The sequence below is a fragment of the Leptonychotes weddellii genome, chromosome 5 (genome assembly GCF_054177405.1).
Source record: "Leptonychotes weddellii isolate Sample4059 chromosome 5, ASM5417740v2, whole genome shotgun sequence".
Classification (NCBI taxonomy): domain Eukaryota; kingdom Metazoa; phylum Chordata; class Mammalia; order Carnivora; family Phocidae; genus Leptonychotes; species Leptonychotes weddellii.
This window is the reverse complement of record NC_138373.1, coordinates 98,342,752-98,369,504: the sequence shown is the minus strand read 5'-3', so window position 1 is coordinate 98,369,504 and position 26,753 is coordinate 98,342,752. Positions and strand designations below refer to the sequence as shown.

At 40.1% G+C, this 26,753-nt stretch overlaps 1 protein-coding gene across 1 annotated transcript in view; it reads left to right on the top strand.

The window, feature by feature from the left end:
* The first annotated feature begins 4,597 nt into the window (after positions 1 to 4,597).
* The window catches only part of DBX2 (developing brain homeobox 2), a 33,093-nt gene continuing 10,937 nt past the window's right edge, over positions 4,598 to 26,753 (top strand). Inside the window, exons 1-2 of the mRNA XM_006741307.3 lie at positions 4,598 to 5,006; positions 18,604 to 18,699. Coding sequence (XP_006741370.1) covers positions 4,598 to 5,006; positions 18,604 to 18,699 — 505 coding nt within the window. The remainder of the gene's footprint in view (positions 5,007 to 18,603; positions 18,700 to 26,753) is intronic.

Below are 26,753 nucleotides of genomic sequence, written 5' to 3'. Positions count from 1 at the left end.
TCTGGCCCAAGACTACTTCTCCAGACTAGTTACAAACAGGTCTAAGCATAGGCTTTGCTTGGCAGCCTCTGACCACCCCCAACACACACTATTTAGGAACTATCTCACTCTCTATTATTTTATACATGGCTAACCCATAGGTGTCAGCCATCTGACCCTGAAGGCATTTGATTTTGCAATGATGCTCTTTTTTTTGGATCAGATCTCAGCACAGACCAAAGTGGTTCTTTAAGGGATGAAAATGGCCTGAGCCTATTGGGCTTTCTCAATGATTAGGTTCACTTTCATATATACAAGAAGTCTCAAATAGCTAATTAAGCAAATTAAGAGATTTAGAGCCATCTCCATAGCCCCACAGCCAGGTGTGAAGGCAAATGTCAGACTGAATTCTACGACACATTTAAACATTTATGTGCGAGCATATACAGAAACAGTCCTGTAATACGTTTATAAGCTCAATGATGTCCATCTCTCAGGCCTCTCAAGTTCATATCCTGTATGAAAGATTCACTTGAGGAAATGTGACAGTTTTCTGGTCTCAGGATGCTGCTAAGATTATAGCTGGATTTAGGCAATGAGTTCCCTAAGTCAGTGACTGAACACAGGGCTGGGTCAGAATTAAGCCTTGGGCTCCATTCTGGAAGGTAAAGGCTTTTAAGTAAAGGTGGGAATGCTTTCTTCTGAATCTTATATACCACTTCTTTATCAGGTGAAAAATAACTTATAATGTCTATGGTGCTATCTAAAACACCCTCTAATATTAACTGAAGATAAAGATAACTGTTGGGAAAGGCAGTCTCCTGCATGTGGTCTTTCATGCTCACTTGGCTACATAAGAATAGGCCTTGGACCTGGAACACTTCCTTACCAAAAGGTAAAAAGCCCGTACAGCCTGTGCTGGGCTTATCACGGCTCTTTCAAACACACTTTTACCTCCAGCCCCTTTTCTCTTACCTTATAAATATTTCCTTTTTTTTTTGACCCTATAACTCCCTTTACCTTTCCCCTATGGTTCTTCAACTTCTACTTCCCTTTCTTACCTTCTATGCATCTTCAATCATACACAAACTGGTGTCTACTTCCTTTGCTCCCAACAGAAGCCTCATTGTAGCCGACGGAAACGTACTTGCCCAAGTCACTATGGATCAAATTAATTTTTTTTAAATCTGAGGCATTTGCAGAGTCAGTATATTAATTAAGGTAGGTGAGGATATGCTGTTGGAACTCCTAAATCTTAATGGCATTACCCAATAAATGTTTATTTTTTGCCTATGTCATGATCTACTTATGTAAATACTCATTTTTGTGTGTCTTCCATGTGGTGATTCAGGAACATAGGCTGCTTTAATCTTATGGTTCCACCATGCCCTGAGGACTTCTTCATCCCCTGGACCTCTGCATCTGGCAGCTGATGAACAAAGGACTGTGTGGATTGTTAGGGGACAGAACTGGAGGAGAAACAGATCACTTCTCCTCTTACTGCACTGGCCATGCATAGCCTGAAGGGCAGGCTGGGAAATGCACGGTAGCTGTCCCATTGGAAAAAGAAACTGCTGAGGGTACAGCAGTTCTTTACCAAAGCCTGCCATTCCTCCTTTTTGAACTTTCTTTCCTTTGACGTCCATGGCTCCATTCTCTCTTCTGGTTTCAGTCTTCAAATTTTGACAGCTTGTTTTCAGTCTTCTTCAAGGCTCCTCTTTTTTCTATTCATTCCCTTAATACTGGTATTCCCCAGCATTTGTCTTTAGGCTCATTTCTCTTCTCACTACAGTATTCTCCCTGGAAGTTTCTGCAAACAACCAGAACATTTGTCTCCATCTTTCTGGTCATACCTCCATGTAAAACCAGCTCTTCATCCTATAAGTTCCCATCCTGATTGAGTGGGCATCTACTCAGTCATTAGACCAGAAAACTGGAAGTGATCCTACATTCTCTCTTATCCTCTATAACCAAGGTTTCTCAAACACCACACTATTGACATTTCAGCCTGGATAATTCTTTGTTGGGGAAGCTGTCCTGTTCATTATAGGATGTTGAGCAGCATCCTTGGCTTCTAGCTACTTGATGACAGTGGCTAACTGCCCCATCCTTTCGTCAAGTCATGGCAATCAACAATATCTCCAGACATTGCCAAATGACTCTTGAGTAGGGAGGGGCTCACCCCCAGTTGAGAACTGCATCATCCAGTCCTATAGATTCAACCCACTATAATATTTATCCCCTCCATTCCATTTTCTTGCCATTAATTTTGTTAAATTCCACATCACTTTGTGTCTGGATTTCTCTAATTGCCTCTTATTTGTGGCAACTTGACTGACTCAACAGTTATTCTTGACTCAAGTCTTCATTGACACCTTCCACTACAGAACAACAGAATACTTGTTTCTTAGCCTCCCTTGCATGGGCAGATGACACCATTTAGCATGGCAAGTAGATTTGTGAAGAGAGTGACAGTTGAACTTAAAAGTTCTAAGGCTTTGGAATCATCCAGCTTAGATTGTATCTTAGCCTCACCACTCTGGTAGTGGTGTAGTTTTAGGAAAGTTACTTAAGTTTTCTGTGCCCCATCAGTAACACTGGGCCAATAATAGTACCAACCTTATAATATTATTATGAAGTTAAACAAGCTAATATGTACAAATTATTTAGTCTATACTTGGCCAAATGTAAACACTGAATAAATGGTGGCTATGATATAGAACTGGCAGGGATAATGTAATCTCTCTTTTCCTTGCTAATCTCAAAGGTTACTACTTCACATCCCATCCCTGACCACTGTTCACCTTTTAAGACTCAGTTTAGGGGAATCTTACTCTGGAGGTTTTCTCACGCTTTTCCTTCCAAATTACAGTCCCTTTATCAGATATTACTTGATTTTCTCCCTCACTAAGCTTTGAACTTCTACAAAGCAAGGGCCAGACCTTTCTTTTCTCTTTCTATATAGTCCCAGGACCACCACAAATGCTCAATAAATATGAAATGCTCAGTAAAGATCTGTTGACTAAATCGGAAGTGAACGAATATTAGTAACATACAACGGCCTTGCAAATAATTCCCTTCCATTTAGCAGCAGATAGAGCGAGTGGATTTCTAGAAAGCTTTTGACATACCTGGTGTAAATGAAACACAAATCAACCAGGTGAATTTTTAAAGGAAATTTATCTCACTAGCCTGGCAACCCTGGCCAACTTTTAAGAAAATTGAAGCTAGGAACCATATTATTATTAGGATAAAGAGGAAAACTATACATGCAACCCTGAACCTTTCAGACATCCTTTAAAAAATTTATTTTAAATAAATTCATCTAAATTTGCACAGGAGAGTAGCATTGGGAATTGTTAATTGACGGAGAAGTCACAGTTTTAAAACTCCATAGATAGTTTCTAAAAACGAGGAACTTTAAATTGCCTTGTGGTTAAAGGAACTTTTACCCACACACACACACTTTTTGCCTGTCCAGTCTTTAACAGTCTGTGAATAAATTGGAAACTGCCCAGATTTCTACGGGGGGAAAAAAGAGCAACTGTAAGCCTAAATAATTCAGTGTTCTCATCCTGGTCTCTGTGGAGGAAGACCCAGCCAGGTTTGGTTAGGAAAATTTGGTGGTGGCTTTTCTTCCTGGGTTTTGGACCCAACCATTTAACCAACTCCAACTAAGATCCCTTTCTCTAGATCAAAATTTATTAGAACATCTCTTCTGGAGTCATTCCTAAATCAAATCTTATTAAAAAGTGACTAGTAACAAATTACTAGAAACTACGAAATTTCTTAAAAAAACTCATTTCCTTTGCCTTAACAAGGCGGGGGTGGGGACGCATCTCATATGCAACCCACTCTTTAAAACTTTTCATCTGTAGGACCACGATGTCTCAGTAACACTTGCGACTTTCTCTGATGACTAGAGCCCTTCAAGACACTAGTGACTACTATTCTTTTCCCTTGGATGCCCCTTCGTTCCTGAAGAAGTGACATCAACACTGGAGAGCCAGGGGTCGACAACAGGTGGTACATCGATCGCTCTCTGGAAGCGAGTGCCGCCCGCCCTCTGGGCACGCCTCATTCGTGGTCGCGCGCTCTCGCGCCCCGGGGGCTGCATGGGCTCCAGAGCGAGGGCCCCCGCCCGGTTCACGCCGCCTCCACGCCCACCTCCTCCCGCTACGCGTCCACTCCCTTTGCCAAAGCTCAGACTCTCGGGCCGCTCTTATTGTTGGCCGCGTCTATCACTTTGTGGGCCGGGTGACATGAATGGATGGGCTAGACATACCTTCCAGCCTTCTGGAAGAAAAACAAAAAAAAAAGTCCGGATCTGCACAGGGAGCGGGAGGGACTCCTCCGGCGCCCCCAGAGCCTACGCCGCGGGCGAGAGACACGCACAGCTTCCCCCTCCCACACTCACTCCTCCCATCCTTTAAAAAAACGCCCAACCCAAATAAATAATATCGTTCCAAGCCTGGCGGCGTCTTCGGTGCCCTCTCCTCCTTCCCGGGCTCAGCGCGCTCCAGTTCTGCGGGAGGCTGCGACCGGAGGCGGCGGCGCGGTCCCGGTGCGGGGCGCTGAGCTAGAGGCGGGCGCGCAGGCGGCCCGCGGGCGCCGCACTATGCTCCCCAGCGCCGTGGCGGCCCACGCCGGCGCGTACTGGGACGTGGTAGCGTCCTCCGCGCTCCTCAACTTCCCCACAGCGCCGGGCTTTGGCAACTTGGGCAAGAGTTTCCTGATCGAGAACTTGCTGCGGGCTGGGGGCGCCCCGCCGCACGGGCTGCAGCCACCCGCGCACCACGGCTCGGCGTCGGCTCTAGTCGCCACGGCCGCCGGCGCGCAGGTCCGGCCCCTGCCGGCCAGCCCCGTTCCCCTCAAGCTGTGCCCTGCGGCGGAACAAGTCAGCCCCGGCGGCGCGCCATACGGCACGCGTTGGGCTTTTCAAGTGCTCAGCCCCTCGGCGGACGGCGCCAGGCTGCCCGGCCGGGCTCCGGCGGACCGGGACTGTACCTTCCAGCCTTCAGCCCCAGGTGAGCGAGCTCTTCCCTCCCTAGCCGCGCCCGGCGCCTCCTGCCTCGCGGGGCCGGAATCCGGGCGCTCGGCGGTGCGCCCTGCGCCAGGGGAGCGCTGGCCCCAGCGCGCAGGAATCAGCTCTGGCTTGGGACCTTCCTAGAGCGTCTCGAGCTTTAGTGGTAGATGCCACTTCGGGGGTAAAGAGGGTACCACCACTAACTGTGACACCTCCCCTCCCCCACCCCATACCGCCAGCTTCTTCTCGGTCTCCTTTCAACAAGTGGTAGGGCTACCTTGATTTTCAGGCCTTTCCGGAGAAACCCTGAATGAACCTCATTGGGTTAGCGGGAAAGGGCAGCCCCGGTCCCAAGATCTCTGGGCTCGCTGGAGCAGTTTCACGGGGTTTCCCAAGTTGAGCGTTTCTGCCCGCCGGCTCCTGTCCTGGAGGCCGCGCGACACCAGCTCCCCGGGAAGTTCTTGGCCAGCAGAAGTTCGCGAGGCCCGCTTTGGGGGCTTTTCCTTCTCAAACTGTTGCGATGGCCGGGGCAGTTCAAGAACGCTGGCAAAGATCTTTGGAAGGAGAGTTGCGCAAACTTTTGGCTTTCTCCATTCTTTATATTTTGGATCACTAAGGCGCAAGGAAATCAAGACCGACTTTCTCTTTGTGCTGAGCCGAAACAGCTGAATTGGCACCTGAAATAGGAAATTCACCAATAAATGGGAATTTACTTACCCAAAGAAAGGCAGTTTTGGTTTGTTTTCATTTTCGGGTAAAACCTAAGTGGTGTGATTGGGAAGAGGATGCGGACGGTTTAGTCAGATATTAGCTAAAGCATATGGAGAGGCAGCCGAAATGGGCAGTAAAAAAAAGAAGAGTCTCTTAAAACACTCAGAAGCTGAGATCCAGGATTAATTTTTTTTTTTTTTTTTTTTTTTTGCTGCGTCCTTAGACGATCTTAACTCATTCTTTTAATCCCGGTGGGTTTGTTCAGAATGACTAATAGACGTTTTTTCAGCAGATTCCATTGTCCCAGCAAACTGCCGGATCAAATTTATTGCTAATGGGTTTATAGAATTTAACATGTTTAGAACCTGTCCTGGTCTTTCAGTTTGAAGTGGTTACTAACAAAATGGAACAAATATAATTATATGAGCACCGGTCTCATTCTCATGGTGTAAAACCTAAACTCTAGGAAGCCTTGGGAAAGGAACAAACACAGATAAAGGCAGGGTTTATGTTCCTTGGAAATTTGGGCCACTCTGTTATTTCTGAAGTATGTGGAAAATTAGAAACGTATAAAGCAGGTTCACCTAGATAAGAGTTAGTAAATAATGTGTCATGAAAGATAACATTTTCGAAAAGAGTGGTGATTTGCCTAGCTTTTAGTGGTTTGGCATTGTGTTCATAGAAGTTATTTTTAAGGATTTTTAAATTGCTCCTGATCATGATTGGTTACTCAACCACTGAAAGTTACTTAATTTTCACCTTTGTAGATTTTACAGATTAAACTTAAGTAAACCAAATACAAATCAAATGCAGATAATTCAATAACTGAAAAAGAATTTTGTGTCTCTGTTCCATTAAAAATATTGCAATTATTGGGTAAAGGTACTCCTAAGTACATTTTAAAAAATTTTCAAGGATATATTCATTCTTGTACACTTACTAAAGTGTCAAAATGCAAAAATGATTTTTTGGAATAAGAGTACAAGAATTTATATTTCTCTTTTAAGCATACTAATATAGTGTAAGCATATATTTTCCCAGTATTTTATTCTGTCCTCACTGAAGATATATTCTCCTCGGTTAATCTTCATTTGAACAAATAACCTTTTATTTAAAAAAATAAAAGTGCATTTAATTTTTGGATCTAGAGAAGTAGCTTAAGAAAGTTAAAACTCTCTATATTTGTTTCTACAAATATGCTGCTTAGAACCAGCATTTACATTCATTTATCTTTGTAATTTGACACAGAATGTAGTTTTCTGAACATTGCCCTAGTTTTATTTAAGTAACAGATTTTTGTCCTACCAAATGTTGTGGGAATTCTTTTCTACTGTGTAGAATTATGAAGTTATAATGAGTACTGACAAGGTTACTATCACCTGAAAATTAGCTGACTGATGACATAGTGACTGATGTTCTGTAGAGAATATAGAGGAGATAGAAGAGCTACTGTTTTTGGAAAGATAACAGTATTTCTTTATATTTCTGAAATGTGAGCAAACAACCGCTTCTGATCCTTCAGACACTTACTTTGGAGTGGATCACAAAATGTGATTTTTAGTCATTTCAGCATATTGACTACTTGCTTTTTTTTTCAACCTTAACTCATTGAGTGTACCAATCCAAATGTCGAATGAAAAAACCCCAGAGTTCTTTTTATTGGTGCCTTGGTGAAATACAGAACCATTTAACTAGGCGGCTTACGCCACTGCATGTAATTTCAGCTTCATTATCTTTGTTACCCATTTTTAATTATACCACATATTTCATTCGTTCAGCAAATGCTTACCGACTATCTCCCATGTGTCAGGCTCTGTCCAAGGCCAGTGGGATAGTCAGTGCACAAAACAGATGACTGTCTCTGCCCCTGTGGAGCTTATATTCCATGTTCATACTGCTCTATGGCTTACCAAGCATTTTCATAATTGTTAGCTGCTTTAATCTTTTTTTTTTTTAAGATTTTATTTATTTTTTTGACAGAGAGAGACAGCGAGAGAGGGAACACAAGCAGGGGGAGTGGGAGAGGGAGAAGCAGGCTTCCCACTGAGCAAGGAGCCCAATGCGAGCTCGATGGCTCCATCCCAGGACCCTGGGATCATGACCTGAGCTGAAGGCAGATGCTTAACGACTGAACCACCCAGACGCCCCTGCTTTAATCTTTCTAGTAGACCAGTTTTTTCCTACAGTGATTTACTTCACTTGCTAATTTTTTTTTTTTTTTGTCAGAAGTAACAGTGAAAACTTCTGTGGATTTGTGAAAGAGAAAAAATCGCCCCATATTTTCGTATTCCTTATATTAGTCTTTTGTTGAATATCAGAAACTAGTAATAACCAATTCCATGTATCACAATAATAAATCAATTGTGATTTTATATCTGAGCCCAGAAGGAAAGAAATTGGCCTTCCCGTTCATCTTCCTGTGGGTCTCTGCAAGGTGGTGACAGTTAAGCAATGAGATGGATTTACAGGTAATAAATGAGAGGATAGCTCTCAGTGCTTCATCCTTGAAAAGTGGCAAGTCTTTGGGTATTTGAAGTAGAAAAAAACACTCTGTAGCTATATGTCGTCAAGTGGTTTATGCAGAGTAGTGTAAAAACTTTAAAAATCAAAGGGCATTCCTCAAGGCTCAAGACGGGGCCATTTAGTGCAATAGAAGGTAGTAAATAGTTCACCTCCAGGGTTGAATCTTTGGATCTGTTTTAGTTTATTAGGGGAAACCAGGAAGTTTTGCAAGTAAATTAGAATCATCAGAGATCCTTCCCCAAAAGTTTATTAATGTCATTATTTGGTGAATATTATGCTAGGTTAAAATACTCATGTTTTGTATATAAAAGGGAGCCCTGAAGTGTAAAAAGCTGAAAAATTTAAATTTCACTCGGTTATGTCACCAGTTTTATTCAAAAATAAGTGGAAATAGCCTTGCTTTTTAATGACATTTGTCATTTTAAACATTTTTTTAAAATGTTTGACGTAAAGATAATTTCCTGAATGTAATTTATTTATTATTAGATCTACTCCTTAAGAGGATTAGAAAGCAAATGTTTCTTCTGGTAGGTGAGTCCTTTTTTTTTTAAAATCTTTTTAAAAATGATTTTATCAAATAAGTTGTACTGTATACTATAGGAAAGGAACCAGATCCATGTCATTTTTCTGGCCCCTTGTTAAGATTGCTTCTTCCCATTAATACTTAATGTGCATTCTAGTTTTCTTGTCCACCTCCCAATTCCAGTTACTATTTACCTGTTAATCCATGACTCTGTCTTAAATTAATTGCACTTAGTTTTGTCTAGGTCAACTTGAAGACTTTGGGATTTTTTATTAAGCCAAAGTTTGTCACTTATTTTTGCTACCATTGTGCTTTAGATTTGTTCTGGCAAATTAAAATCACAGCATCTTGAACGTTGGTGATGCTGACCCAGAACCAGGACGGAGAATGGAGAATCCAGAGAAGGATAAGGATGGACCCCATTCCAGTAGTTCCTTCCTCAGGCCATTACCTCAGCCATCCTTTGGTGGAATTTTTAGATAATACTGAACCATATTCTTACTGCATGTGCATATTTTTTGTATCTTCTTAACATGTCTTTGGATTTATATTAACATATTAATAACTTTACACAGTTCGTGAGAATCAGCTCTGAACAAACTGTTCTATGTTCCCCAAGTTAATGAACTCCTTCAGATTCATGGAGAAATGACTAATAGACAGTCCCTTCCCTTCTAATAGTGATTCAGTAAGCCACCCTCTTTACAGAATAACACCTGAGTTGGAGCTACACCTGAGTTGGGGTAGCAATTTATGTGCATTTAATTTGCCTCTGACTTTAGCACCTATCCCACTCCCAACCCCTACATATGCTTCTCTACCTTCTCTACTTCACTTTAACAACAAAGAATCTCAATCTGTTAACATGTATTGAAGCTATTGAGGTTTAATAATAAAACAGGTGTAAATCCAGCAGGCAAGTAGGAACATTTTAGAACTTTCTCCTGAACTCCTATTGACTTAAGAGATTTGAGGGATATTTTAAGAGGCACAATGGTTTGAATGCCCAGAAAATTGCATACACATTTATGCATAAGTAAACATAGGATTCAGAGAGTTTAGGGTTACATGCAGGAAGCCAAAGGATGCCATATGTTGTGGGCAATCTAAGAGGATTGTTGACAGTGATTTTATCCACATTTATTTGCCATAAAGGGGCCTCAGATATTGGAACTGAAGCTGTGAATTAGACTCCATGGTATCGCTCTTTGAGTGTGCCTCCTTCCTCCTGTTCTTGTGTCTACCAGAAAAAAAAGTCTCCTTTGCTGTGGGAAATAACTTTATGCTTAGGTGTGCTGCTGAATAATGATAGAAATGGGAGCAACATGAAAGTAAGGGAAGCAACACAGGTAATAGATGTGTTCATAAAATACTTCGAGATGCTTTGCTATGAAAGTTTGTACAGAAGTGAAAGTTCTTATCTTTAACATATTTAAACAAATGTGTCCTTAGGTGTGTGTGTGGGGGGGTGGTGGTGGTGAAATATTTCATTTACACCTCACTCATTCTGTTTTCCACCACCCTATTTCTGTTGTTGATATTGTTTATAACTTTAAAATATATCTTATATCTTTTTTTAAAAGATTTTATTTATTTGACAGAGAGAGAGAGCACGTGCAGAAGCAGGGGGAGCGGGAGAGGGAGAAGCAGGCTCCCCGCTGAGCAGGGAGCTGGATGCGGGACTCTGTCTCGGGACCCTGGGATCGTGATCTGAGCCAAAGGCAAACACTCAACCGACTCAGGCGCCCCTTATTATATCTTCCAAGGGGACTTGATTTGTAGCTCTTAATACAGCGTTTGTTTACTTAATCTTGGATTAACAGAGGCTCTAAATAAAGTTTTTTCCTAATTACAGTGATTTTTTTTTTTTAATAGTGAAGGTACACAGTTTTTAAGCCAGTTAAGTAAGTATAAGTTTTCATTCAAATACACCTGGAGTCTTTCAGGAATAAAAAGGCAAATTGGAAAAAGAAACAATATGATTTTTATCTAGGAATGCTTGTTAGAATCCTTATTTAAGACTTCATTAGATCATGCTTTTTTATTTTATACTCTCTTAGTAAGAAATTGGATTTTTGCCTTAATGTATAATATGCTTACCAGACCCTTGTATATTTTATTTCAAAATATTTTATTTTACTTTCAGTAATGTTTCCACTTCTAATGAAATCTTTCCCTTTTATTCTTTTTAGCCTCCAGTCAGTACTTGATTTGGCAATGCTGAGTGATTCATCACTTTATATAAAGTTACCATAACTGATCCCACTTTTAATAGCATTATTCATTTTGTCAACCAGCTATTAGTTGGGAATATTTCAGGGGCACATTTTTGTGAGTTATGTGAACAGTAAACTGAAGGCACTAAAATTCTCTCTGAAGTCAAAGATCAAAAAGCCTCTAAAGTTTTTAGACTTTTGTTTCAGAATCAAAGCATCTGGGAAAAGGAAAGAAAAAAAATTCACGTCTTTTTCTATATTACTGAATACTTGATTGATTCCCTTCTTATTTATCATTATTCTGAAGATGAGCTAGGTTTTTCACTTTTCTTTCACGTTTAGGCACTTTGCCATAACAACCTTACTTTTATTAATTCAAAGTGGCCGTCAGAAATAGAATATACGATATATACATTTTACCAGTCCTCTTGAGAGGACTCAAAATTTCTTGTTCTTTAAAATGTTAAATCTCTGACAACTTTTAAAATTAAAGTATGTGGGGGCGCTTGGGTGGGTCCATCGGTTAAGTGTCTGACTCTTGATTTTGGTTCAGGTCATGATCTCAGGGATGTGAGAAAAAGCCTTGCATCAGGCTCCACGCTGGGTGTGGAGCCTGCTTAGGATTCTCTCTCTCTCTCTCTCTCCCTCTGCCCGTCCCACCTCGCTCTTACATGCACATGCGTGCTCTCTCTATTTTCAAAAAGAAAAAAATTAAAATGTGTGAAGGAGTTAGGTTATTCTTTGGGAAGATTTTTGTACATTAGAAGAGAATAAAAACCATAACTGCTAGCATATTTCTTAAAGAGACTATCCTAGGGCTGGTTTGAGTTTAGGTATATTGTACAAATTCTATAGTTATGTTGGATCTGAAACCAAAAGATAGTCCTATTTAAGGCAGGAAAAGAGGCACTCCTGTTTGTGTACATATTTTCTATAGGTGCTTTTGCATTACAAGTTGAATAGTTGCAACAGAGACCTATGGCCTGCAAAGCCTGAAGTATTTTCTGTAGTAAAAATTTGCCAACAATTCCTCCAAAGCAAAAATGGCAAATTGGGTAAATTTAAAAATACAGTTTTCTGAGCTGGTTTTAATGGCATTTCTATAATTTTAAAGCCTAGATTCAAGTCTAAAGTCTTTATATTATTGATTATATAATCATAATTCCTAGAAGCTCCTTAAGCCTCCGTTTCTTTATTTCAAAATAAGAACAGAGATTAGAGTCAGCATTTGACTTTCAAACACAAACTGCAAAAGCCCACTGATAACATACAGGGAAATATGTGAAAGACTCCTTCCCATCATTCAACCATAAGCAAAATATTGGTAAAAAGGGTATTGCTGTATAAAAAGCCATCTCAAAGCTTAGAAGCTTAAAGGAACAATTTATTATTTTCTCTCACAGTCCCATGGGTTGACAGGGCTCTGCTGGGTGGTTCTCACTTGAAATCTCATTACAGTTTGATGGCAGCCGGAGCTGTGGTCTTCTGAAGGCCCAGCTGGGCTGGATGTCCAAAATGGCAACCCACATGGCTGACTGTTGATTGGGTGCTCAACTAGAGCTGTTCCAGCAATCCACACTTGGACTTTCCAGGTGTCTTGGGCTGCTAATAGCATGATGCTTGGGTTATGAAAGGGAAGGTTCTAAGAGCAAACACTCCAAGAACCCCAGACAGTGGCTGCAAGGCTTCTTGTGGCCTAGGTATGGAAATTCCAGAATGTCACTTCTTCCATATCCGTTGGTCAAACAAGGCAGCAAGACCATCCCAAATACAAGGCAAGGGGAAGTCGAGACCCTACCTCTCAATGGAAGGAGTGCCAAATAATTTGCAGCCATTTAAAATCTGCCACAGGGTGAAATCAGGGTAACCATTATCAGAGACAATTCTTGCCAGGGCTGTCTCCTGCTAGAGTAGCCCAGTGCAAGAATTAGTCACACAGAGTTGTATAGCTCAGAGCTCAAGGAGTCTTCATTAAGGCTTTTAGAATTTGAGAGCTACAAATGCTATTCTGTTATATTATAGTCTCCTGTGACATCGACTTGATGTAAAAAGAGCAATGGGTCTCCTCAAATTTAGCTCAGTTTTTCAGAGCTGCTATGGAGATGCCTTGAAGGGAGAAGTAGCAGAGGTAGTGATCATATTTGCTGATTGCAATGAACTGGGGCCCCACAGCTTGAGAAGAGGCCAGCCCCTACTCACCTGCTGGTGAGGTGAAGCTAGAGAAGATGCTAGTGGCAGTGTCCAAACAGAGGGTTGTCATCACCTATTCTTATGTTATAACTGCAGGGGGATCCTCCCATGTAGCCCCACCTTGCTCCACCACATCGAACCCAGTACTGCCAGGTGAATTTTCCTAAAATAGAGCTTCATCATATTACCAAGCTACTCGGGGAAACCTTATTTATCCCCACTTGACGATCAAATCAAATACAAACACTCTGTTCTTCAACACCTTCATTCCATCAGCAGCATTTAGCTCTTCCAACTACATTCCTTAACGTTCAGTCTTTGGGCCTTGTGCCAGCAGTCGGGCTGGTTTTCTTAACCTGCCCTACGTGTCTCTCCTCGCCCCCCTTCCTTTCGTTCATGCCGCTTTTCCTTGTTGGAATGCCTTCTTTCTCATCCTTTGCCGTTCTAAATACCTTCCAAATTAAGGTGTGGATTAAGATGTTGTTCCTGATTAAAGCCTTCTTTGACAAAGCCTTCTTAACAATAATCTTTTCTTTTTACTTCTCTATTTCAGTGGAAGTCTTGACCATGCTGCTTCTTTTTATGCGTTGTCTCGCAGCTGATCTCAAATTACATAATAATGGCAGGAGTAAAGGCTAACATTTATTGAGTGCCTGCTGTGTCAGACATTGTTTTGTGTTCTTTTCAGTGTTTCCCTCCTGGCGATGCATTGTAATGACCTGTGCAGCTTTTGAAACAATGCCGTGCTAAGGAGCCCACCCTTAGCCAGTGTGATTTAGCCCCATTGGTGTGTGGCCTGGGCATCCGTATCTTTGAAAAGCACTCCAGGTAATTCTAGTGTGTATTCAGGGTTGAGAACCAATGGATAGGAAAATGCACCGTATGAATTTTTTCAAATCTCATCTCTTTCTTGGGGAATGCCTCAGATTTTACAGAACAAAACTAACTTTGGAGAACAGAAAAATTCGCATTTCATTTCTTTGACCAGCAGATGTAAATCTGTAAGTTAAGAAGCACTAAGTAGAAATTCTTCTAGGGAAGGAAACGGTCCTTTTTCATCTTTGTAATCCCAATACACAGTACACTGTGTGGCAGTTGATAGAGATGCAGTAAATATTATTTGCACAGAATTAAAAGGATAGAATCAAACAAGTAGACACTACACTTGATTTATCTTCTCGTGAGCTGTACCAGAACATTAAGACCTTTGTTTTTCTGTGTCTGAAATACTCATTGAGGAAAAAAAATGTGGACTTCTGTTGTTTTCTGATGAGCAGGAAGATAAAGGATGAATTTAGTTTACTTGCATTCCCTTGTGACTGAAGGCAAATTTGCATGTGGATCACATAAATGAATTCCTTCCAGGTTGTGTGATAAAATAAATCACACCTCATTAGGTAAGTGATATTTCTTAGGTCTTAGTAGGCAGGGCATCTGGTTGCCATTCTTTTGGAGTCTCGTTTTTGGGTCCACTCTATTCCAATTGTGTATTATTTTAGATTTAGAAGTTTAGATTTCTTTATTCCCGGTGCCCATGTACCAGGCACTTGTAGAAGGTCATTTAAAACCATTTTTTAAAAATTATTTAATTCCCTGTTATTTCCTGGAGGTATGTTTTGACCCTTTGATTGCCTTAGTAAGACATCTTGGAACTTTTTCTCAATTCTCCTCATCCTTGAAAGATGCTGCCAATTGGCATAACATTGCGGTGGACTCCTGAAATTTATTTGAAGGTTTTATTAGTGGTCTTTGGTATTCTTTCTTTGAAATGTCAACTCAAGTCAGTTAGTACCACAGTTTTGCACTGACAATAAAAAGAATGTGGTTTCACCCCTTTTAAATACCTATTGTTCTGCTCCATCAGTGAAAGAGTGAAAATAACAACAGAAAAGCAATTTAAAAATTATTGCTTGCTTTCTAAACAACAGAATTTTGAAAATGATTTATCTGTAGGTAGGCTTGTAACCATCCTTGGCTATGAGATGCTGGTATCACAGAACCATCTAGTTAAGTTTAAAAAGAAATCAGGTCAGTTCACCATTAAGTTGGCTTGAAGTTCCCACCTTAATTAAATATTCAAAATAGTTAATAGATATTTTGATTCTGTGGCTTCAGTTAAGTCAGAACATCTGATTAAGAAGTGAAAAGTTCATGAGGTTTTCTGTGAATAAGTGATTTTAGTCATTTGGATTCAGACAGTTCAGTTCCAAGAATTTTAAGTGATTTGTTTTTTTTTGTTTTTTTTTTTTTAAGATTTTATTTATTTATCTGACGGAGAGAGACAGCGAGAGGGGGAACACAAGCAGGGGGAGCGGGAGAGGGAGAAGCAGGCTTCCCACTGAGCAGGGAGCCCGATGCGGGGCTCGATCCCAGGACCCTGGGACCATGACCCGAGCCGAAGGCAGACGCCCAACGACTGAGCCACCCAGGCGCCCCTTTAAGTGATTTGTTTGTGACTTGTAGCAGATTCTCACAGAAACTGGAAACTAGATTTGTCAGTGGGATACAAAATTCGGAGTATCCTGAAACGTGCGCTAACAGAACCTGACATCATGCTGTAGCACCTGACAGCATGCCTCCCCGGCCCCCCCCCCCCATAGGAAAGGCCATTTGTTTTTCTCTTATGGAAAACTTGGCAGACAGTCCCTTTTCTGGGTTCCAGCTCTGGCAGTCTCTGCATGAAATCCTTACCTTTCCTGGCTAATAACTATTATGCTAACATATTTATGTTTCTCTTGTATTTTTTAAAAAAATTTGCTGAGAAGAGTACTCATCACATAACAGTTGCATACCCATTTGAGGCTGAATGCTAATGAATGAATGAGAAAGCATGTGCTAAATTCATAGCTAGTCCAGTGCCCGGTGTATAGCAGACACTCCTTAAATACTATTGTCATAAATATCGTTCAGTAAGCCCATGACAGATTGTTCCCAATAGGATCAGTGATAAAGTGACTGCATTTAGATTGCATTGATGGGCTTTGAAATGCATATCATCCAGGGTGAAATTGCCTTGTTTTCCGCCTTTTTCAGAGCATCTTCTGAGTAGTTCTTAATGGCTTACAAAAGTTTTATTTATTTTTGTTTATTTTTATTATGTTAATCACCATACCTTATTACATCGTTAGTTTTTGATGTAGTGTTCCATGATTCGTTGTTTGCGTATAACACCCAGTGCTCCATGCAGAACGTGCCCTCTTTAATACCCATCACCAGGCTAAAGTTTTAACAGGTCTGTCAACTTGTTACTTTGTTTTTATCACAATTGAGTTTCCTTTTTTGCTCATTACTTTAAAGAGCATGTCATTTACAAAAATTTAGAAGTGTAAGATATATTTTTAAATGCATTTCATTGTTTATTTTATTTTATTCATTTTTTTGCATTTCATTGTTTTAAATGGTTATTTCCACATACCATTTGACACCCCTGCAATCACATGCTCAGCTGGATTAGCATTTGACTTATGTCAAAGTAGGCACATGTTAAGAAAAAGAAATGGAGCACTTAATTGGAATTTCACAGCAATTTTCACATAAGCCAGCTTAAACAAGGTGTATTTATGCATGGAAATCAGGAATCAACTAATCTGTGTAAATATATGTATGTCAAAGAGATGATTTTTAAAATGGTGAAGAAATTCTATGCAATAGAACCTGAAGCCTGGTCATGTAACATGTAGTTCCTTAGCCACATGAGTTTATTACTGTAGATAACATGTTATTTTGATTGCAGTTTTACTTTATTAAGATAAGATAATATATAGTAATATAACAAAGTATTCAGTAAAAACTTTTTATGGTTAAACAACACTAAGATCATATATCTCAAAACTTCATTTATCACAAATGAATTTAATTGATCACTAGTCTCAAATGAACCATTCATTTTTTTAGATCTTTTATCTTTCTATTTTTAGGGCCATAGGGTTAGACTGAGAAACATCTTGGCTAGAATAGTAAAATTTGTAATTTGCACGTATTTTGCATGGTTATGGTAACAGTATCACTAGTGTACTTATTTTCTACACTTTATATTAAGTAAAAATATTTCTTTTATGTGTGTTTTTCCAGCTATCATGATAAATGTTTCATTGTATGTATGTAAATGCAGCATTGCATTTTGTGCTAAATAGCACAATAGCCGTAACTTAATTATTTATGGAGTGTTTATTTTGGAGCTGAAATGAGTTAACAGAAATGCTTGAGAATAAACATAATATGACAGCTTTTATACATAAAAATAGATTTTCATTTTTCAAAGTACTTCATATAGTCCGAGAATAATGGAAAATGTAAGTGCCTAAATAATGCCATTTTATTGTAACATGTTAAATTAAAATGAATGATTTATCATTTCTTTGATGGTTTTATAGTTAATATTAGAATAACTTATGATAACAGTGAAATTAAAAACAAGTTTTATAGGCTGCCTGGGTGTCTCATTTGGTGGAGCGTGCAACTGTCTATGTCAGGTCATGAGTTCAAACCCCACGTTGGGCGTGGAGCCTACTTAAAAAAAATTTTTTTTTCAAGTTTTATAGTACTTTTGAACACCAAAATGGATTTCCTTTTCATACTTTGCTTAGTTGCTATATTTTCAAAATACCATTTTTTAAAAGATTTTATTTTTAAGTAATCTCTATACCCAGTGTGGGGCTCAAACTTACAGCCCCGAGATTAGGAGCCACACACTCCACTGACTGAGCCAGCTGTGTATGCCTCAAGATATCATTAAGACAAATATTTTATTATTTGAAAAATTGGATATTGAAAAGCTGAGAACATGAATATTGGCAACTTTCCATTATGTTATGATTTATGATTAATTTGCAATTTGAAGGCATTAAGAACCGAAATTCTTATTGGGCAATGCACTTATTTTTATATAGCCTGCAAAAATATTGGCGAAAATAAACACATGCTTATCAATTGGTTAAAATACAAGTCTGAAATTATTGTGTTCTTGAAAAATGTATATTTTCATATCAAAATAATATTCACTAAATAATGATTAAGGTAAGAAAAAGTTGCCATTGAATATGTAGGGAGAGTAATAAAAATATTTATTTTCAAGTGGACAGTGGAGATAAAGGATATTCCATCACCACAGATCATTCTCTTGGACAGTGTTGCTCTGGGATATTTTAAATAAAGGAATACTTGCTACATATAATTATGACCACACAGAAAATTAAGTTTGGTTTTGATCCATTGAGTCTTTCCAACATATCTTCCAAATCTTGATTAAACTATTTGGCGATCTCTTTGGCAGATAAAGGCTACTTTAGAATGACTTTAATTTCAGTAAAAGTTATAACTAGTTAAGTAAAGTCTCAGAAAATGAAGTGTTTTACTCAGTGACTTTCGGGAAAATGGAATTTTGAATATTGTCTGAAAGAAATGACTCATCAATGAGATCAATGCTTTCTCCACAGCATCTTCCAAACCTTTTTTCCTGACTGCCCCTCCATTCTACTCGGCATGCTGTGGTGGGTCCTGTCGGCGCCCTGCATCCCCCACTGCTTTTGCAAGTAAGTTTTTATGCTTCATCAGCAATGCCTCAGTTATTCTGTAAACCAAAGCAGCAGGATTTAATGTGCTCTGGAAAACTAATTGGTAATGCAATGGCAAGGAGCTAAATCCTCACTAAAAATCACAGCGATCCTATTCAGGAGGTTTCCAGAGATTTATCAGACCTCAGCACACTGAGCAATTGTGAGCAGTTTCTAATGGCATTGAAACCCAGGGCTGACACACCAAGGAAAGCAACTTGTTTTTCATTTGATATAAAAGATCTCAGAGGGACCAGTTTGGCTCTTTCTGAAATGTGTAGCAATACTCACTTAGAGAAGAAAAAAAGAAAGGAAGGAAGGCTAAGAAATAGTGCTGTGTAAAATTTCCATTCAGCTTAAAATGTGACACAGAAAGTCACTGGGTGTCCATAGAAAATAATTGAAATTGTCCAGTTGTAAAAGGAGATAAATACCTCTTCCTTATGATCTTGAAGAAAACCAACCGGAGTTGTAGGAAATATTTTCAAGAGAACTTCTTGAACATTACAAAATTTAAAGTGTCCAGGGCTGAAGTGAGAACGACAACTTGGAAAAACTTTCAGAGGGTGCACGCACACACACACACTCACATACCCAAAGAAAACAATGTCAAACTAAAAAGAAATTAAGTTCACCTTGATCTTGAGATTTCTAGGTCAAATAAGAATCTGTAGGCAGAGAATCTGAGTTTATGAAAAAGAAGTCCAGTAAAGGGGCACATTTATTTCAGCTGCCCAAGAGAAAACATTTATTCAGGTTAACCCCTCTGTCAGGCGAAAAGTGAAATCCGAGTTGAGTTAGGCTGAAGTACAGAGCTCTATCACAGTTGAATTCAGGTCCCTGCTGCCTCTCTGTTCATGTGTTTTATGAATGTTTCAGGAGAGCAGTTGCTCAACAGAATGATTCCTGACAAGTGAGGCAGCAAATGCTGGCCGTTTAATGAGCTGCAGGCTTCTGAGCATCTCTTTAGGGGGCCGATACTTTCCCACAGAGCACTTTACATGGCAGGGGCCCAGCCACAATGGGTGACAGACCCGTGACCAATCGTCACTTTCACTTGACTCATCCACACGCGACCTCACCACGATTTTTCACTGTGCAGATGAACTTTAGGAGCCATTTCACATGGAAAAGCCTCAGGCAAGGGTCAGTTGCCCTTTTGTATGGTCATAAAGCAAGGCTCTGTGTGTCCATCTTTTCTCCTGTCTCACATTCCGAGTGAATTTCTGGACACCATTTAAAGCACTTGACTGAAAAATAAAGCAGTGAATGAAACTGACTTTTATAGACTCATTCTAGCTCATCTTCCCATATAACTCTGTCCACCTGAAAAGGGATTTAGTGGATGAGCTGAGTGTATACAGGACTTGCTGAATACATAGAGCCCATTATCAACTCTGGGGATTGTTTATTAACCAGGACTGATACACCACTATTTTGGAAGTGACCTATTAATTGTCCATTTAACTAGAATGTATTGATTCAAATAGAAAAATAGAAAACCATGACTAAACCTTTTACTCGCTCCTTCAAGGTGGTCTCCTGTGCGGGCAAGTGAAAAGTGTTGTGCAAATTAAGGATACATTTGTCACCATGGATTAGAGTATCAGGAAAAGGCTGCTAGAGTGGAGCGTCAGTCCCAGATTAGCTGATACCATGGCATAGTGGCATCTCTGGAATTAAATGTTAGGTATTGCATCTCCAGGGTAGAGATTGAAAGAGATCCCACACCTAGTTTCAGTTACTCCACCTTGATAGAATACTAGACTTCCATTTAGAGAACCTCTGGCGGTGTAGGTCAGGTAAGTGGAAATGGATAAAAAGTCCTGTGTAACAGGTGGACACTCATGTAGGTATGCATGTATATGTTTATTCATTTTTAGCAGTGTTTTTGTAAGAGTCTCTAAACCCAAAAAGTGCACTAATGCCTGGGCCAGTTTGATCAATAGAGCACATAAGTAATTCTTTTTTTTTTTTTTAATTTTTAAAGATTTTTTATTTATTTGAGAGAGAGCGAATGAGAGAGAGCAAGCACATGAGAGGGGGGAGGGTCAGAGGGAGAAGCAGACTCCCCGCCGAGCAGGGAGCCCGATGCGGGACTCGATCCCGGGACTCCAGGATCATGACCTGAGCCGAAGGCAGTCGCTTAACCGACTGAGCCACTCAGGCGCCCCCCCCCGCTTTTTTTATTTTATTTTATTTATTTGAAAGAGAGAGAATGAGAGAGCGTGAGAGGGGGAGAGTCAGAGGGAGAAGCAGACTCCCTGCCGAGCAGGGAGCCCGATGCGGGACTCGATCCCGGGACTCCAGGATCATGACCTGAGCCGAAGGCAGTCGCTTAACCCACTGAGCCACCCAGGCGCCCAGCACATAAGTAATTCTAAAGACATTTCCTAGAGAACTTCATCTTTTCAGTTGCTTGAAAAAATTACTTCAAGCAAGACTCATTTTCCTCCATCCGCCTCTCGGCTCTTCGCACTTCATGCCTTTGGCATAACATTGGTGAATTGTGGTGTCTCTCCCTGGAGGCTTATAAAGTCCTATGTTTATCTTTTTTTTTATTTAACAAAACATGGGGTAAATCAGCACAGCTCAGATCAAGCATAGAGAACACTGTACTTGGTTTGTTTCCATTTCTGAAGTTGGCATTTTAAAACGCTTGAGAGATGCCACAAGTGTTTTTAATAAACTTTGGTGTCTCATTAGTTATAAATCTGAAATGAATTTTTTATTTTTTTGTTTATAATGTTCATCATATTAGCAGCAAATAATAATGAAATGGTGGATTTATGCTGTCATTAAAGAATTTTGCATAAATAACCATGATACTAAGGAACGCTAATAAGGCTTATATCTGCACAGTACTCTTTATTATTTAAGGCATTTACTAGATTTTCTTTTTTTCTTCTTTCTTTAATAATAAGAACAATTTTTATGCCCAAGCATTAAATTTTTTTTCCATCACACAGAAGAAGGAAAATGAACTGTTCAAGTAATCTCATATTAAATTTCAGCCAAAATGTGCTGACATGTGTGGACAGTCAAAATCAAGGTTTATACTAAACGTTTTAATAAGCAATGAAATCTGTGGTCCTCATCATTGTTTCACAATATTGAGTTCACGCTTTCCAAAGCATAGGATCAGATCAACAGGTTCATAACTAGCAAGTAAAATATCATTTTGACTCTTTTAACATGATTCACTTGTATAAAATTGATTTCATTTTTCTTGTTAACCTTTTAGATTTATGATTACCTTGTTGCAGTGTGGAAACAATCATTCCTCCAGTGCCCTTCTCACATATAATAAAAGGTTTAATAGGCTCTTTAAGCACAACCCTGACAGTGGGGAAAAATTAAAAGGCAGTGGTAAAAGTTCTCCTCTCCCCCAAAGTAGTGGAAGGAAAATCTTTGATATTACATCCATAAGGTTCTTTTCAAAATCACATTACTCAGCTAAGATGAAATGGAAAGTCGTGGAGATTATGAGGAGAATGACCTTAAAAAAACAACAACAGTGACCTGAAAAGGTACAGGAGTCTTAATTATGTAGAATAGCTAATTGAATTAATCAGATAATTATTTCATTTTGTCTTTGAGTACCCAACTTGAATGCGATCTTTCAAAAATTTTATGCATTAAAAGACAAAGTTTAAATTTGCAGCGACGTTTTGAAAATCTGAACAGGGAAATATTCTTCTGGGACACACTGCTCTGCCTTTTCCTTGGGAGATGTTCTTATATTCTTTTTTTTTTTTTTTAAGATTTTATTTATTTGACAGAGAGCCAGAGAGCACAAGCAGAGAGAATGACAGAGGGAGAGGAAGGAGCAGCAGGGAAGGGCTCTCAATCCCAGGACCTTGGAATCATGACCTGAATCAAAGACAAATGCTTAACCGTCTGAGCCACCCAGGTGCCCCTTATATTCTACATCTTAAGATCATGTTACTCTTTTCTCCTCCTGGCTAAACCTTAGGAGAACATAATAATACTCTCCAAATTTGAATTTAGGATTTTGTTGAAGGCAGCAGGGAAGGGCTATTACTTTTATTGTTGAGAATGTAGGTTGTTCCGGTGAGTGTCACTGTCAAAGATGGGCGATGCTCTTATTAGTATTCTTGCCATCTGACCTGACCGTGTTCTCTTTCACTGTTATCAGCTGGAGTGCTGGGTGCCCCGAGAAAACTGACAAGACCTGCGGCAGTCCTTCTGTAAGGATTTATCATTAGCACTCTAACATCTTCAGAGGGGTGGAGCATTTTGTGCTAAGAGAGAAAGAAGCATGATTATTTTGTTGAAAACATAATCAGGCTTGTGCAGTAAGTTGAATATAGGTTTTGACTTCTCAGTAGTGAAGGGAGGGGTGTTCCAGAGATAAATGACACTCGGTCAACCAGGAAGAATGTTTCAAGGAGTCAGAGACTCGAAGACAAGAGATTTTCCAAGTTGATGGCTCTATTCAACAGTTCTGCAGAGGCAGTGAACGTATTTGAGTAACTTTCCAGGAATGGAGTTCCCTTTCTCCCCAAATGTGTTCATAAGTAGTGGAGGCTGGGGGATGGGAAACAGAGCTACTTAGTGATAGAGGGTGCTCGTTCCTGATGTTGTCTACAGCCCTCGCCTGAACATACCGTAACATCTAATGGGCAGCTGATAAAGTCCTGATTTGAGATTCCCCACAACCAGTGCACAAGTACAAAATAGAGGAGGGAGAGAATTGGCTGAACATAACAAAGACGGAAAGGGTTGTACTCTTAGCTCACTATGTGTCTACAGAATGATATGGGGATGTTGGATTATGCTTTTAGAAATACAATACCCAGAACAAGGGAGATAATAGTTGTACTAGCCTCTATAATGGTCAGACAACCTACACCTGTCCAGTTCTGGAGCCCCACTTTAAAAGGCACAGTGAGCACATTTGCATATAAAACCATGTCCGGAAGTAGCAACTAAAATGGTGAAGGGTCTCTATGCCTGGTCATGAATTCTCTAAAGTGATTATGTTTGGCCTGGAGAAGAGAAATAATAGGGAGAACCTGAGCGTTACCTTCAAATTAGATATACTGCATTCAGTACAGGTGTGAAGGATTGAATTGGGGTTTAATGGAAATTGAATTTGGCTTAATATTAGGGAAAGGTTTTTAGCAAATCAATATGGTTATATGATAATGAAGTATTACAGCATTCCCAAATACTAGATTATATAGAGAATGGAAAGTAGACTTCTAGTTTCAATGGGGCAAGTTAGGGAAGTTCTATATCTCCTCTCTCCACACTTCAGATCCACAGGAATTATATAAATTCACGTACACCCTACATCCTCACACATGAAAGTATGAAGGGTTCCATTAGTTTATCTTATGCTCTATTTCTCTGTCGTTCCCCACCTCGTCCCCACCCTCCCCCGTGTCATTTGTATGACAGTGTCATTTACACAGAGCACACCTCCAATTGGAATGCCTTTCCCCAGCCCCATTACACACAGGGGTTCCCGGTAGGATGGTGCATAGGGCCATCTCAGGACCCAGGGAATCATGCCTTTGAAACTTTTCTACCCTTGGTCACTCTGCCACTTTGATATGACTCTTTCCACCTCCCGACCTCTTTGTCTGCCCACTTATAACTTTGACACTCTTTCGTATAATTATAAAGAGCATCAATTGACCTCACTCTTCTTTGATATGTGACCTCCAGGGCACAACTTAACTTTTTGGAGCCTTAGTTTTTTCCTATGGAAAATGGAGGTGATAGTACCCCCCTCTGGGGATTGTTGTAAAGATGACATGACATGCTACATGTAGGGGCCACATACGGTAGCCGCTGCTGAGCCCCATATATATGGAAGCCACGGTACAAAATCATCATCATCATCATCGTCGTCATCATCATCATAATACTCCCAAATTGGTAGAGCCTGTAGCACCTTGAATTGGTGGCCCTGGCTTTTATTTATTTTTATTTTTTTTGAAGATTTTATTTATTTGACAGAGAGAGACACAGCAAGAGAGGGAACACAAGCAGGGGGAGTGGGAGAGGGAGAAGCAGGCTTCCCATAGAGCAGGGAGCCCAATGTGGGGCTCGATCCCAGCACCCTGGGACCATGAACTGAGCTGAAGGCAGACGCTTAATGACTGAGCCACCCAGGCACCCCGGCCCTGGCTTTTAAAGCCTCTTTTCTACATGCCTTAAATTCTGTATCTGTTTATTTTTATTTTTTATATTACTCATTTGTTTATGCCATGGTCTGCAGTTATTTATCTCGCTGTGTTGTGGCTGGCTGTATACCTCTCGGACCTCTCCTAATCAACTGTGAGCACCTGAGAGATGGATTGCCTTCATCTTCAGTCGTCACTCAGCAACATCCCCATCACTCCACCAGATTATTCCCAGGGGTGCCTGAGTGGCTCAGTTGGTTAAGCGTCTGCTTTCAGCTCAGTTCATGATCCTAGGACTCTGGGATTGAGCCCCACATCGGCCTCCTTGCTCAGCGGGGAGCCTGCTTCTCCTTCTCCCTCTGCCTGCAGATCTGCTTACTTGTGTTTTCTCTCTCTCTGTCAAATAAATAAATAAAATCTTTAAAAAAAGAGGATTATTCCCAAAAAGGTTGCTACAATGTTTGCTTTGTTTTCCTTAGAAAGTAGAACCAGGGCGCCTGGGTGGCTCAGATGGTTGGGCGTCTGCCTTCGGCTCGGGTCATGATCTCAGGGTCCTGGGATCGAGTCCCGCATCGGGCTCCCTGCTCCTTGGGAGCCTGCTTCTCCCTCTGCCTTTCTCTCTCGCTCTGTCTCTCATGAATAAAAAAAAAAAAAAAACTTAAAAAAAAAAAAAAAAAGAAAGTAGAACCAGACTTAAAATGCAGACTAGAGATGAATTATTTGTCCATAACTCTATAGTAGCCTATTTTATGTTTATTTTTGCCTTTTCAGTCTCTTCTCTGCATTTTTACTTAGTTATAAACATAGTATGTGTCTTATTTATCATATGCAGTATAGTGTATTTTCTTCGCCGCTGCCTGCTTGTCGCAGTTCTCATCTTTAATGGGTCTTTAAAATTTCACCAAGTAGTTATAGCATCATGTCCTTACACATTTCTTTACCTTTGGATATTTATGTTTCTTTCCCCAATTTTTAATACATATGGCTATAATAATGATAGATTATATACATTTACAAATTAAAAATACCAGAGTCAAAATATCAAGTGATAGGGTGTGGTGGAATTTGAGGACACAATTATCGGGCTGTACAGGAGATGCCCTGTAGTCCACACTCACAAACTGGTCCAGGACAGGGTGCAGAAGCCTGTAGTCACAGACAGGAGGTCTGTGTTTACAAGTGTTTCTTCCCTTCTGTTTTGACATGTGATATCTGAGTAAAGAAACAGCATAGCACAGAGGAAGGAGCCAAACATTTGGTTTCAGAAGGTCCTGCTACCAGCTGAGCTCTGTGTTCTTGGTGTGGCTTTGGACCTTAACAGCCCTGACTACGTCTTCATCTGTATGGAGGATGTCTGTGACATATGGTTCTTATAAGAATCTAAGGAAAACCAACAAGCAAAAGTAGATAGATTCGTGGAATCCTTACTGTGGGCCAGGCACTGAAATTTTCTTGTGTTAGGTCACCGAATCCTTAGAGCAACTGTGTAAGATAAGCTGAAAAAGGCTGAGTAACTTGCTTTAAGTCATACAGGTAAGTGCCATGATCCAAACCCAGTTCTTCCATATTACACATTCCAAACTCCTTTGTGCTGTCCTTCCTGGAGAGAGATCACACAACAGATGAATCTCGTAACTAATGCAGAAGACCCAATTCCATAGTCTCTACACCAAGGAAAGTTCAGAGAAGAAGATTTAGAAAAAGAACATATTGAGATATTTAGAATATTTTTTATTATTGACCAATATTTCATAAAACTACTTAAATCTTTGATAAAGAAGCAGTGAATCCAGTTGTCAAAACCTGACTTCAAGGTATGGCCTTGGCATGTGACAAGCAAAAAAAAAAAAAAAAAAAGCTGTAGATGGAGAATTA